Source organism: Chrysochloris asiatica, unplaced genomic scaffold (assembly GCF_000296735.1).
Source record: "Chrysochloris asiatica unplaced genomic scaffold, ChrAsi1.0 scaffold00026, whole genome shotgun sequence".
NCBI classification, from domain to species: domain Eukaryota; kingdom Metazoa; phylum Chordata; class Mammalia; order Afrosoricida; family Chrysochloridae; genus Chrysochloris; species Chrysochloris asiatica.
In genome coordinates, this window is record NW_006408544.1 from 16369798 (window position 1) to 16385668 (window position 15871).

General features: G+C 40.2%; 1 protein-coding gene across 1 annotated transcript in view; it reads right to left on the bottom strand.

The window, feature by feature from the left end:
• NRD1 (nardilysin (N-arginine dibasic convertase)) overlaps positions 1-14397 on the bottom strand; it is a 137919-nt gene extending 123522 nt beyond the window's left edge. Inside the window, exon 1 of the mRNA XM_006839860.1 lies at positions 14057-14397. Coding sequence (XP_006839923.1) covers positions 14057-14397 — 341 coding nt within the window. The remainder of the gene's footprint in view (positions 1-14056) is intronic.
• Positions 14398-15871: the final 1474 nt, after the last annotated feature.

Consider the following 15871-nt stretch of genomic DNA (forward strand, 5'->3'; position numbering starts at 1 on the left):
AAAAGCTAACGTGGATAAAGAGAAATACTTTTAACTGATGGTTTATGGAGGGGATTATAATCAATGTAATGAAACAAGTTATATGAATTGTTGAATGTAAAACTGATGATGTGCCCTGTAAACTTTCACTCAATCCACAATAAAAACCTTAAATTAAAAAAAAAAAAAGAAGAGAACATGGAACGAGGGATATCACAGCTGATGTCCAATGGACCTTGGCTGAAAGCACAGAAGACTAGAAAGATGTTTATATGTGCTTATTGTGTGGATCATGACAAGCTATGGACAAGATTGCAAAGTCTTGAATATTCCTGAACACTTAATAGTGCTCATGAAGAAGCTGTACATGGATCAAGAGGTAGTTGTTCAAACAGAACATGTGAAACTGGTTTAAAATTAGGAAAAGTGTGCAACAGGGTTGTATTCTTTCACCATATTTATTCAACTTGTATGCTGAGCAAATAATCCGAGAAGCTGGTTTATATGAAGAAAAATGTGGCATCATAATTAGAAGACTCATTAACAACCTGCGATATGCAGATGATACAACCTTGCTTGCTGAAAGTGAAGAGGACTTAAAATATTTAACTGATGAAGATCAAAGAAAACAGCCTTCCGTATGGATTACACCTCAATGTAAAGAAAACAAAAATCCTCACCAGTGGACCAATAAACAACATTCTTATCAATGGAGAAAAGACTCAAGTTGTTAAGGACTTCATTCTTCTCGGATCAACTATCAAAACTCATGGAAGCAGCAGTCAAGAAATCAGACGACGTATTACATTAGGCAAATCTGCTGCACAAGACCTTTTGAAGTGTTAAAGAGCAAAGATGTCAGCTTGAGGACTATGGTGAACCTGACCCAAGTCATGGTATTTTCAATAACCTCATATGCATGCAAAAGCTGGACAATGAACAAGGAAGACCACAGAAAAATTGATGCTTTTGAGTTATGGTGTTGGAGGAGAATATTGAAAGTGCCATGTGCTGCCAAAAGAACCAAGAGATCTGTGTTGGAAAAAAGTGCAGCCAGAGGGCTCTTTGGATGCCAGGATGGCCAAACTTCAACTCTCATACTTCAGACATATTGTCAGGAGGAATCAGTCGCTGGAAAAGGATATCTATCATGTTTGGTACGGTGAAGGATCAGACAAAAAGAGAACAACTCCTAACAAGATGGACTGGCAAATTGGCTGCATTGATGAGTCAAGCAGGCAACAATTGTGAAGCTGGCCTAGGACCAGGCGGTATTTTGTTCTGTTGTACACAGTCGCTATGTGTCAGTACTTATTCAATGGCATCTAACAACAACAAAGTTAGGTAAACAATCAGGGAAATTTCTTACGTTCTTTTTGCTAACTAAATTTCCTACAATGACCATATATTACTTTTTTTAGATCACTATTTGATTATGTTTTTAATTATTGGAAAGTAAATAATACGAATAACAAATCTATCCTTTCTTTCCCCAGATATACAATTCCTAATTATTTCTGTCCATACAAAAAGCTTTATTTTGGGTGAATAAATACTGAGAATTATTTACAACAACATTTAAGGGCTTACTATGAAAAAAGCATCACTAGTTTCTACAAGAATTAAATACTATAATCTCACTGTATATACTATTACTATTTGTATTCTTATTTCTTCTGTTCATACTCATTTTTTTCTAAAAATCAAGCAATTGTTTTTAAAAACTAAGAAATTTCTACCAGTCCCTCCATGTATGTTCTTGAGTCTGTCACCTCACTATTATATAATAACCTTGCTCTATCCATTACCTCCTATATCTTCAACCCTCCCTCTTTTTTTCTCAAACAATAAATTTATTCAATTCTTTTACATCTTGAAAAAAATCTCTCCCTTGACACTCTGTACTGCTTTATCCTATAACCTTTTTCATCTCCCATTTAATACCAAACTTCTTGAAAATGTCTACCTTACCACCTAAAATTTTTCATTTTCTATTCACTCCCTAACTCACTGTATCTAGCTTCTGCCTCCCTACCATGTCGTCAAAGCTGATTTGATCAGGGACAGTGTCCTGGTGTGGTGCTCAGGATAAGCATTGGAGTGCAAGGTTGATTCAAACCCACCAGCTTTTCCTTGGAAACCCTATGTAGGGCTGCTATGAGCAGGAACTGACTTGACAACAGGTAACAACAACAATAATTTTCTTTTTGCAAGATGCAATACCTAAGAATCAAATTGATAACAACTGTGGAAAGAGAGGATGGTATCATCAGCCAAAACAAGAGGGGCCAACTATGGAGCGACCATCAAGTACTCATATGCAAGATCAGATTAAAGCTAAAGAAAATTAAAACAAGTCCATAAGAGTCCAAATAATACCTTCAGGATATCCCACCTGAATTTGGAGACCATCTCAAGAACAGATCTGATGTACTGAACACTGATGACCAAAGACCAGACAAGTTGTAGGATGACATCAAGAACATAGTACATGAAGAAAGTAAAAGGTCATTAAAAGGGCAGGAAAGAAAGAAAATACCAAAGAGATATATGGAAAGGCTCTGAAACTTGCTCTTGAATAGAGAACAACTAAATCCAATGGAAGAAATGATGAAGTAAAAGAATTGAACATAAAATTTCAAAAGGCAGCTTAAGAAGATAAGAGTATTACAATGAAACATGCAAAGAACACATTGAAAGAACTGAAGAAAAAAAATTCAAGCCTAAACGTGCAATATTGAAGGATTCTATAGGTGTCCTGGTATGGCACTGTAGGATAAGCACTGGACTTGCTAACAAGGTTGGCAGTTCAAACTCACCAGCCACTCCTTGGAAACCTTATACAGGATCTCTACGAGGCAGAACTGACTTAATGGTACTAACAACAACAATCATGGGCAAAATACTTCTCAATGCAGGAAGCATCAAAAGGAAATGGAAGGAATATATAGTCACTGTACCAAAAACAATCAGTTGATATCCAAACATTTTGAGATGTGGTATATAATCAAGAACTGTTGGTACTGAAGGAAGAAATCCAAATTGCATTCAAGGCATTAGGGATAAACAAAAGCCAACAAGACAACAGGAAATGACAAAGTATGATTGGAAATGTTTCAACAAACTGATACAGCACTGGAAACATTCACTAGTTTATGCCAAGAAATGTGGAAGACAAGTATCTGGCCAACAGATTGGAAGAGAGCCATATTTGTGCCAATTCCTAAGAAAGATGACCCACAGAATGTAGAAATTATTGAACATTGTCACGAATATCACATGCAAGTAAAATTTTGCTGAAGAGCATCCAAAAAAGGTTGCAGCAGTACATCAACAGGGAGCTGCCATAAATTCAAGCTGGATACAAAATAGGACATGGAAAAAGGGATCTCAATGCTGACATCAGGTGGATCTTGGCTGAAAGCAAAGAATACCAGAAAGATATTTACTTGTATTTTATTGACTATGCAAAGGCATTTGACTGTGTAGATAACAACAAGTAATGGATAACACTGAGAAGAATGGGAATTCCAGAACACTTCATTGAGTTCATGTGGAACCTGTACATAGAAGAAACAGTAATTCAAACAGAACAAGGGAATACTACATGGTTTAAAATTAGGGAAGGTGTGGATCAGGGTAGTATCCTTTCACCATACTATTTAATCTGTGTGCTAAGCAAATAATCTGAGAAACTAGACTATATGAAGAAGAAAGGCATCAGGATAGAACGCTCATAAACAACCTGAAATATGCTGATGACATAATCTTGTTTGCTGAAAGCAAAAAGAACAAGAAAAACTTAACTGATGAAAATCAAAGAATACAGTCCAGTAAGGATTATAACTCAATGTAAAGAAAACAAAAATCCTCACAACTAGACCATTATACAACATTGTGATAAATGGAGAAATGACTAAAGTCATAAGGATTTCATTTTACTTGAATCCACAATCACTGTTCATGGAAGAAGCACTGAAGAAATCAATTGAAGTATTTCATTGGGCAAGTCCTCTGCACAAGACCTTTTTTAAAGTGCTAAAGAGCAAAGATATCACACTTTGAAGACTAAGGTACCAATGACCCTAAGCATGATATTTTCAATCACCTTGTGTAGTGCTGTGGGTTAATGCATCAGACTGCAAAGTCGTTTGAAATGCAATGTCAGTGGTTCAAGCTTACCAGCTGCTCCTTGGAAACCCTATACAGGGTTGCTATGGGTCAGAATCGACTCGCCGGCACTTCACAACAACAACAAAGTTGTTATAATGGTTACATGAATGAGTGTGAGAGCTTAGCTAAGTGCCTGGTACAGAATTGACACTGAATAATAGCCAGCACTTTGCTTGTTTCCACTATCAATGCTTATAGGAGCAGCTGTCAAGAAACTAAATGACACACTGCATTAGGCAAATCTTCTACAAAAGACCTCTTTAAAGCATTAAAGGGCAAACATGTCACTTTGAGGACAAAGGTGGGCCAGACCCAGGACATATTTGCAATTGCCTTATATGCATGGGAAAGCTGGACAATGAATAAGGAAGACTGGCTGACCTAAGCCATGGTATTTACAATTGCCTCATATGCATAAGAATGTTGCACAATGAATTAGTTAAGCAGGAGAAGAATTGAAACACCTGAATTATGGTGTTGGTGAATAAATTGAAAGTCTTAAATTTCTGCCAGACAAATCTGTCTTGAAAGAAGTAAAGTCAGAATGTTCCTTAGAAGTGAGGATGGTGATAACTTCCTGTCATGTACTCTGGACATGTCATCAAAAGGGACCAGTCCCTAGAAAAGGATATTATGCTTGGCAAAGTAGAGAGTCCATGGAAAAAGAGGTAGACTCCCAGTGAGATGGATTTTGACATAGTGGCTACAACCAGTGGGCTTAAACATTAACAACTGTGCAGGACCAGGTAAAGTTTCCTTCAGTTCTGCATAGGGTGGAGTCCTGATGTAGCACTGTAGGATATGCATTCAATGGCAAGATTGGTTTGAACCAAAAGCTGCTCCTCAAAAGACTATATGGAGTCACTATGAGTCAAATGATTTCAGGTGCTTAACAACAACATTTCCAAATGGCTGTATCAGTTCATGTGTTACCTGACCTCTCAGTATTTTGTAACAATTACTCCTTGCTTAAAATATATTACACCACTGGTTCTTCATTTAAAACTAAGAGAACAAACAAGATGGTGGATAGGGTAGAAGTGCAGTGAGGAGCTCCATCAGCAACAACACAGAATACAGGACCAAGCAAGCTCAGAGGACGGTCCCAGAACTCTGAACCACATATAAAGGAATATTCAGAAAATTGGAAGGCTTATATAGCCAGTGGAATTTGTAACAGAAGCAAGAAATCAAGTGCTTTCTAATCCAAGGTGCTCAGCAGCTCCCTGAGCAGCCATCTTGGGTAAGATTGAATGGGGGAATGATCAGAGCAGCCATGGACGCCTGACAGAACCGCAGAGATAAAGGTGTGGTCATTGGTTTTTTTTTCTATCTGTTCATTGGTCTCTCGCTGTCTGTGCACCTTCATTCTGGTGACTAGAGGGGGTGCCTGAGCAAGTGGACACCCCACCCCCAGAGGGTTCTATTATGCATGCATACAGATATCCTCAAATTTTAAAGAAACAGTTTCCAATTAAAACTAACCTGCATTGCGGGGTATACCCTTTGGTTGTTTGATGGTGCATGGAGGAGACTGTAATCATGGTAATGAAATGATATACAATAGGATGAATGTACAGCTAATGTTCTCCCATGTAAACTATCACATAATTCACAATAAAAACTTTAAAAAAAGGAAACAGGCTGAAAATTAAATCCTGAGTTATATCATAATGACCAAGAGTGGCATCTTGAAATTTCTCAGGAAGAAGATAGAAAAGGGAAGCCCATCTCCTGATATCTACCTAGAGGCAATCAGAAAGCATAAAAAAATGTCAAAAAACAAACCCATCTAAGTATTAAGGCCACAGCTAACTACTGAATATGCCCAAAAACCAGAAACAGATGACCATACCAGCACATGTCCAGAAATGAGATAAAGTGACTGAGACAATCTTACACTCCATACTGGATGGAGGACAGGCTTTGGAAATGCCTGAAAAGGAATTCAGAAAAATGATTATAAAAAGTATCAAAACACTATACAATGGCGTTGAGAAAAATAAGGAAGAAGTCAGAAAGAAGTCCAAATGATTAATAATAGAGTATCAGAAACAGACAATACAGTGGAAGGGCAAAGGAGCAGAACTGAAGAGATAGAAGCCAGAACTAGTGAGCTGGAAGATAAATCTCTCAATACTATTTAGAAGAAAAAATTTTAAAAAGGATTAAAAAGATCTGAAGAAGATCTAAGACTCATGTTCGACAACATAAAGAGGAATAACTTAAGAATTATCCACATTCCAGAACAGGAAGGATCACACAAGTCCACAGAGGAGATAGTTGAAGAGCTTCTGGAAGAAAATTTCCCTAACATCCTGAAAAGTGTAAAGATAAGCACTCAAGAAGCTCAATGAACCCCAGGAAGGTCACTAAAAGGCAATCACCAAGACATATCATAATCAAGCTCTCCAAAATCAAAGATAAGGACAGAATCCTGAAAGCAGCTAGGGAAAAGAGAAGTGTAACATACAAAGGCAAGCAAATCAGATTAAGCTCAGATCTCTCAAAAGAAACCATGCAGGCAAGAAGGCAATGGGGAGACATATATAAAACCCTGAAAGAAAAAAACAAACTTCCACCCAAGAATCCTCTACCCAGCAAAGCTGCCAATCAAATATGATGGTACAATCAAAACATCCAGGATAAACAGAGGCTAAGGGATTTTGCCAAAGCCAACCCTGTGTTACAAAACATCCTAAAGGGAATTCTGCGGACCGAGAACCAACAAGAACAGACAACCAGAGATTGATGTACATGGCAGCATCACCCAGAACTCAATCGACAAATGGAAGAGTAGAGAACAGAATAAAACTATAAGAACAAATTCAGAGGATCTGGGAGGTCAGTCTATGATCAAAACTATTAAAATGTGAAAGAAGGTAAACACAGATGAACAGAGATCCAGGTGGTGAAAAGATCAGGTAGATTACAGGATAAAATAGATTATCTTAAATGGAGGGAAAAGTTGATGAAATATAAGGTAACCACAATGATGGGGTTGGGGTGAGGGGTTTAGGGAGAGGTGGAGGGAGGTGATGGTAGAGCACAGGGTAGGGGGAAGACACATCATAGTTTGGGTATTGGGGAGGGCAAAAAAGAAGGTGAGGAGGAAGAACAAGGTAGATAGGGGAACACTGAGACATGTTTGCATGGACGGGCTAAGTGGGACAGACGTAAATAGTGATGCATACTCAACCTTGGAACAATAGGGAGGGCTCTGTGATACAGGGATGTAGGCATAGTTTGAAAAGGGAAAATCATAGTAAGATGCTTGACTGTCTTATGAATATTAGTTTCCCTTGCCTACTATTGTAAAATAGACCCTTGAGTGATACAGAAAGGAATGTTGGAAACATGATTACAGAAAACTTGTAAGCCCATCTTCAGCCTATAACTGATTGGAATACCTAAAAGGAGTTCTAGAACTTGCCCAGTGAAATAGGCCTCTTCCAGAGCCTTTGCAAAGTATAGGACATTAGGTGGAATACTGAGTCCCATCCAGAGCCTTCTGAGATGGGACATTCCCACTAGAAAGGACAAGTAAACTAGCATGGAACAGCTAGAGCAACAGAAGATACATCTTCAAAGAAGATCATCAGGAAATACCCAAAACAAAAATGGCAGTATGATTGGCTACTACAAGAATAAGCAAGCTGTTCACCAGGAACCCATCAAGACAAGCAATCAAGTTCCTTCAGGACAAACTCCCCCTCTAAGACTGAAACTCAAAAGGAAGCACATGAGCAGGCATGTAAGCTTGCTGGCAACCACATTGGTCTACTGGTGAGTGGAAGAGGAAGAAAGGCAGCAATGAAGAAACAGGCTGAGTTCAACCACATTCCATTGATTCCTGTTGACCTGGAGATGAGAGAGAGAAGAGGAAGGGCTGGTTGGTCCAAAGTGTGGTGAGAACTGGGGACACCTGAGTCATGGACAAGGACATAGCCACAGAGGGCTAGAGTTGAAATTGAAGTATCCAGCTGATATGAAGTGAAGAGAGATGCACAAGAACACCCAAACTTGCAGATAGTACCTATTTGACCTAGCCTCAAAGGCTTGATAATCAGCACTCAACTAGAGGAAGATTAAAAAAAAAAAAAAATGGCTAAAGGAAATAAGGATAAAGTGCTACAATTTGATGAACCTGACCTATACTCATGGAGGTAGTAACTCTCAATACCAACAGAGAGGGAAGGAGTCTTCACATCAAGTATCAATTCTATGCCCTCTGTATACAGAGTAGATAGGGACAGGCAAATTAGACATTGGCTACCTAAAATGAGGGGGTGATAAAGGCATGAAATGACTGGCTTACAAGATTTCAAGAGGGAGTTCAGTTTAAGAGTGTGTGGGGGAAGAAAGAGTCCCCACTGAATAGTTTACATCATGTCTAGATGGGTCTGGTTAAAAGAGATGGGAATAGATTCTACGATTCATAGTAATTGTTATCATGACTAACTGCAACTGTCACAACTGTAAAGGCAGTAATTTTGTAACAAAAATGGGGAAGCAGTTAATCTTACAGTCCAGAAACAAAGGACCCTAGAACTATCAAGGAAGAAAAGCACAAGTGGAATGCGGGACCTTACCCAGAGAAGCAGGGACACCAGAGATGGAGGCAGGGATGGGGCAGTGGAGAGGGGGAACGGCTGAGGACTTAGATTCATGGGAAGAGAGGGACTAAGAGACAATGGCCAGGAGACAGACTTGTTTATATAATTATATATGCCTGGGTGTTTAAAAAAAAAGAGCTACAGTGAATAGAGAGAAATACTGTTAACTGATGGTGGTAAATGGTGGGATTGCAATCATTGTGATGAAACAAGTTGTATGAATTGTTGAATGTAAAACTGATGATCTTCCCTGTAAACTTTCACTCAATTCACAATAAAAACAAATAATAATAATAATAAAAAGGGTCGTTATCATCTGCTTTCCCCCATTCCCAACTGTCTCTTTTCAGTTGTTTATAGGTTGCTCTATTTTTTGTGTTCTTAAAGTTCCTTAGCCTTAGACAGATTAATTAACCTGCTCAAGATATGCAGATGACACAACACAGAAAACCAAAAATGCATACTTTACACATATCTCTATCTCAGAAACCTTATCTATATAGGGTCGCTGAGTCTGAACCAGCTTGATGGCACTTAACAACAACTATCTTAGTCTAACTAGACAATCTTAGTAGTATCTAGTACTTATTCAGTACATTCACATTTTAGCTTCCGTATCTGCTTGAATTCACCACTTTAGATTATGATCTCCTTAAAAGCAAGAGCACTCTTAACATCATTCAGTTCTTCGATAATAGAGCTCTTTTCAAAATTGCTTATTTCCAAAAGCAACACTTTTGTTAATAATAATAATATATGTCCTTTTCATTCTTAACAGTCCATCAGCCCACATTGAAGAAATCAGTCTAAAGAATAACAGAAAAAGGTATGTTTATTAAAGTCATATTACTAATCAGATGATTTAATGTATTTTAGCCTTAAAAGCACTCACTTGTTAAATGATCTCACATCAGGTCTATGTTATATACAAAACAAAAAAAGTACAACCAAAATCAGGTTTTTTTGTATTTAGTTATCAGATTTTGCATTCAAGAGATTAGATGGTGTCAAGAACCTAGAATTTATATATACAAGCAGTCCTGGAGTTAGGAGCATCTGACTTACATATTAAAAAAACCCAAGCCCAGAAAGCCTATAATATTAAAATTTTGAGGTATGTACAAATGGTTCATAATAACAGTAACTACTTTGCAATATACATTAACATATTATTATTGTTGTATTATTATATTACAGATGTTTCAGTGTATCTGGAAATGTTTCTTTGATGTTTCTTATGGATAAAAAGGTACACTATATACTATACAAATGAACTTCAAAGGTTCGTGGGAAAATGAAATTAAAGATAATGGATTTCCCCATTAACTTTTTGAAGCCCTCTCGTATACGACAAACACTTGACTGAAATTAGATATAAAAAACACCTAACTGTTCCAACTTATGTACAAATTCAACTCAAAGACAAACTCATGTAAAATCCAAGAATTGTAGGGATAAGAGTAAGCACATGAATGCTCTTGGATCACTAAAATTCTATGTTCATATCATTAATGTGGCTCTATACAAATTCCCTGGTTGACGCAAACGTTTACATTCAACTGCTAACCTAAAAGCTATTGGTTTAAAGCCAACCAGTAGTAACATGGAAAAAAGGTCTGGAGACCTGCTTATAAAAAGATTAAGCCAAGAAAACTCTAAGGAGCAATTCTATCTGTAGCATGTGGGGTCACCATGAGTCAGAATCTCCTCTACAGCAATGGTTTTGATTTGGGTTTTTATAAATACAAATAAAAACTGTCTTACTTGTTTGATGAAAGTATTACTATCCCAGGTGTTTTAGTTGAAAAGTAAACTCACATTCTTCCTGGCCAATACAAAAGAAAATGTCCTTTTGCTTTCTTAATATATGTTGTTTTTAAGTGCCGTCCAGTCGGTTCCAATTCATAGTGACCCTGTATAAGATTTTCGAAAAGCAGCTGTGGTTTGAACTGACCTTGTGATTCACAGTCCAGTGCTGATCCTATAGTGCCACACCAGGAGTCTTTCTGATATATAGCTGCCTTCTTAGATTTGCTTAAGGCTTCTGCTTAGAATGAGCCACCCAACTCCTATTTGGAGGCCAGCTGGTATTAGTCATTTGTATTCTCAAAGATGTGCTGCTCACTAGGGCTGTGATCTTCTGGTTCATCAGAACACAACAGTATACAACACAAAAAATGTTATAAAATAACGTCTACCTTTTCAGCATTCACCCACTGTTTTCTATATTGAGAACTTATCAAGGTAACCATATCCTCATTTGTACAGACTGACAAAATTTTAAATTAGAAGAGCTTGCCCTTCAGAATATATAGATACCATTTCATATGTTCTCTTCTTCCCCATAAAGATAGAGGTCTTTTCACAAACACTTAAGCATGAAAAGTGTTCTACACTTATTTTAAAAGTGTTATTCATTGCTAAAATAGCTTACTACTTAAGAATGCACCATCACAAGTCCTGTCCATTTAGAATTTTTACTCAACAGGACACACACTAATGAAGATATGAAAAACAGTGCCCATCTTGGGAGTCCCTCATTTTTTCCAGAAGAGAAAGACATCAATGCTTACTGAGCACTTATACAGGACCCTTAAAAAGGTATGTAAAATGCCCTGCAGGCATGCTCAACATTTCAAAAGAACTGAATATAAATTACACATATGGATACACAGAAGTAAAATTCCACAGGCTTTAATACAGACTGGTAAAGAAATTACTCAAGGCATTATTTCATCATAATATCCCTTTAAACAAGTGCTTATTCACACATTCATAAATACATTATATGATGTGACATGTACTATAATGGACCATGTACAAAGTCCTATAAAAATGCACCTACAGTGGTGGTGGTGTGCCGTGGAGTGGGTTCTGACCAATAGCGATCCTGCATAGGCCTGCCAAGGCTGTAAATCTTTACAGGAGCAGAAAGTCTCATCTTTCTCCAGTGGAACATCTGGTAGTTTTGAACTGCTGACCTTGAAGTTACCAGCCCGACTTATAACCACTATGCTACCAGCGCTCCTTACATATAGTGAATGAGGAATTAATTTTGCCTGGGGAAACTTCAGAGAGAAAACATCTGAGTGGGGCCTACAATGATAATTTAGCATTTTGGCATGCAGATGCCTTATATCTTTCTAATTACAGAAATTAACTTCAGGTTAATCCTTAGATTTTTTTCACCTGTAAAGTTGCAAAACCATTTCTTCAAAAGTCTAACTGGAACCCTAGTATATAAAACAGGTTAAAAGTACGCCTGATCTTTTGAAAAAAGAAAGGGTTACTAGAAGACTTTTCTAGTCAACTCTTCCTTTTAAAATAAAAAAGTCACACACGAAGGACACTGATTTAACCATAATGACAGAAATGTAAAAATACACAGCTTATTCAAAGAACACTCCAAGTCTTTCCTAACTTTCTTCCCTAGTGAAATTTACTATTCCTTACTTTATTCCCCAATATAGTACACCATTGTAGCTTCCTGAAAAGTTTAGTGCCCTCACTTTTTTTTTTTTAGTGTATCTGTGTTACTCTGATACATTTTAGGTTCCCTGACAGCAAGAACTGTGTTAATCATATTTTTATGTCCAGAGCCCAAGGGGAAAAAAAAATTGTTACTTATGAAGTTATTCTAGTTCCCTAGGTGGGGCTGTCTGATCAGCTCAGTACTTTAAGCCACAAGATCGGCAGTTCAAACCCACCAGCCCCCTCCTCAGAAACCCTTTATAGAGCCACTATGAGTCAGAACCAACTCAATGGCAAGTAACAACACAAAATTTCAGAAGATTTAAGATAGCTCAACATTTAAAACACAGGGGATTAATGGCATTAGTCAAACAAATTTGCTGAAAATGAGTTCATTAAATGAAATACACCTAAACCAGAATAGTAGGATACAAAGCATATACAGTACTCTCAATACTAGCTTATTGTGAAACATATGGGGGGGGGGGGGAAGAACTGAAGCTTTTATTGAACATTTTAATCTGGAAAGCAAAAGCTAAGCACCTTTTACCAAATTTTCTGCATGCCTATTTATATTTTACCAACACAACTACCAATGTGATGAGAAAATCTAGTCCAACAACAGCTATCTGTTGACCCTGCTGAGAATATAGTAAAGAGCTGTGCACTGTTAATCTCTAGATTTGGAGTGAAAGAAGAAATGGGAACGGTCTTAAACTTTGGGCTAAGTGACTTCTTTCTCAACCTGGTTTTCAGTTTCTGTCAAATAGGGGTGGGGAGCAGAAAATATTCTTTCTAAGGTTCTGTCCTGTTACAACGTCAGGTGTTATAACCAACTGGGACCTAGAATCCTTCTTCAGCTCTCTATTCAGTAAGAGCTTACAAAATGATCTCTATTTAAAATACACACCAGTCAGGGCATTCTATGAAGCGAGCTACCTCGAACGGAGACAGATACTCAGGTGGGGATTGAGTCACCAACCAGTTAGAGCGGTTGGAGGATTCGTGCTTACACCGAAAGCAGAGAATTTCAGGATGAACAGAAACCTTAAGTTTTTATGGCTCAACCAAATCAGACCCCAAACCAAACCAAAGCCACTGCCATCCAGTTGATTCCTACTAAAGGGGCCGCCCTACAGAGGGTTCCCCAGAAGGTCAGTCTTCACAGAAGCAGAAAGCCTCGTCTTCCTCTCGATGAGGGCTGGTGGGCTTTAACCACCCACCCTGCGGGTTAGCAGCCCCATCCCTGACCCACAACGCCAGCAGGCCTGCTCACTGAGACCCAAGTCCTCGCCACCATCCATCCTCGTGGGACGAGGGCACCCTAAGATGCGAGTGATGGCAACTGTCCCTGCAGACAATCCAACGTGGATTCAAAGTGTTGACTGAAAGCACCACCGCCCCCTCGTAACTTCCACCCCCTCGCTCCATCCCTGTCCCACCTAAGAAGAGCCCCTCACTTATTTGTGAATAGTGAGACGACGCCCCTCAGATGCCTCGTCCTCCAAAATCAAAGCTTCCAGCGCCTTCCACCTTTCCTCGGAGACTCGCTCGCCCCCGCCTGCCTTCCCGCTCTAACTAATGTCAAAAGTACTCGATCGACCCTTCCCATTCGGACATCTTGGAACGTCCTGTAAAACGCAGCCTTTCCCACTCGTCTAGGTGACATCCCTTGCAAGCTGTCCTTGCCATCTCCACCCAAGAAGCTTTGGGCTTGGGAAGTCTGCCCCTGTCGCTCCTTCGGGAGATAAGAAGTGACGGCGGCAACAACAGAGAGGCCCGCACCCTGTTCTCGCAGCCCAAGCCTCCTCCCTCACCGGTATTGCTTGGGGTCGCTGGGGGACTTGACGATCTCAGGGTCTCCGGCATTACTGACAGACCCCCTCCGTCCCTCCTCCTCCGACTCATCGGCTCCTAAGCGCGGAACCCGGCCGCTCTCGCCCAAATCCTGTCCAGTGGGCTGCAGGTCAGGACAGCTGCAGGCAGACTTCGCCTTGTTCCTTCCAGGCATGGTCGGAGGAGAAGAGGGTCTGGAGGCAGCAGAGTCTTCGCACCGACCCCGTGCTTCGATTCTCCACAGCGCCGCGAACTCCCGCCCGGCCTCACCCCAGAACTTCTTAGCGGTACAAACTGCAGCAACCGTGACTCTCCTCAACATTCACCACCAAGCCGGAACGATAGGCATCCCTATCCCTAGGGTCCACCTCTTCCTCCTCCTCCTCGAGCTGCTCCTCCTCCTCCGCGTTCCAGAGGCGGTGGCGGCCGGCGGCAGTGCTGCCGCAGCCGCTCCGGAGGACAGGCCTGAAACCCTCCCCCAATCCGTTCTTCCTCACGCCAATTTCGTCCCTCCCCCGCCCCCTAGCTGCGGATGACGCGTCTGATTTTAGCCAATTAGGAATCAGAATAGTAGTCACGCTCAGGTAACCAACCAATGGAAACAGGGAAGGACGGAAGGCACGCGGCCTGGCCGAATTCTCAGAGCATGAGGGAGCGCTTCGAAACCTCGAGTGGGCGGGACAGGGAAGAAGAGGCGGAGAGTAGAACGGAGGACGACGGGAAAAGCGCTCCTGAACTACCGCGCCGCGTTTATGACGTACACGGACTTAATTTGAGGCAGGTTCCGGCGAGTCCATTGCCGCTGGGAGAAAAAAGTTCCCTCACTAAGGAAATCAGGAAGCGCGTGGCGAAAATGAATTACTAGACTTTACACATATACACACACACGATTTATGCCATGTTTTGTTTTGTTTTGTTTCCCCCTCCAACCTTGATCGGAGCCTTCGGCCGTGACTCAGCGCACACAAAAACCGGAACGTTGGAAGTCATTGTCCCTTCGGATGACAGCTGTGGAGATGAGCTGTGGAGTTGAGCTGAACTGAGCCCCGGAAATAGCAACTAGTCCATTGCCCCTAAGATTGTTATTCGCCTTGAATGCTTGAGGAAGTCCTATAAGAGCGTCGCTTTTAAGACGCAAGCTGGCATAAAGTTCTGTCAACTCTTACTGAACAAGTAGCGTGTCAAGGTGCTACTTCATGTACATTTTTGCAAAGTTTTTCTTGCTTGTAGTGACCTTTTCATGTAAAACATGACTGAAACATGAAAAAATACGGTTTTTTACACATGTCAAAAGAAGTTTGTTAACGGGGGGAGAGATAAAAAGCTAATGGAGAATAACTTGAAGCAGAAAGATGGCTGCTATGTTTTCTTTGTTGTTAACAATGAACAAATGTTGATTGAGCAGTTGTTAAGTCCCCTCATTCGGTTCCGACTCACAGCGACCCCCTATAGGGTTTCCGAGGATCCGCTGGTGGGTTTGAACCACCGAACATGTGGTTCACAGTCCAGTGTTTATCCTACAGCGCCACACCAGGGTACTTATATGATTTTACCATTTCTTCCCATTGGACTCCTGGTGTGGCGCTGTAGGTAAGCACTGAATTGCTAACCTCAGGTCTGCGGTTCAAACCCACCAGGCGCTTCTCAGAAACCCTATATAGGGTCGCTATTAGTGGAACCTACTCGAAGACATTTATGGCGGGATGCTGTGGGTTAATGCGCTTGACTGAAAAGTTGGTTTGAACTTCAAGGCTGGCAGTTCAAGCTCACCAGCCGCTCCTCGGAAACCCAATACA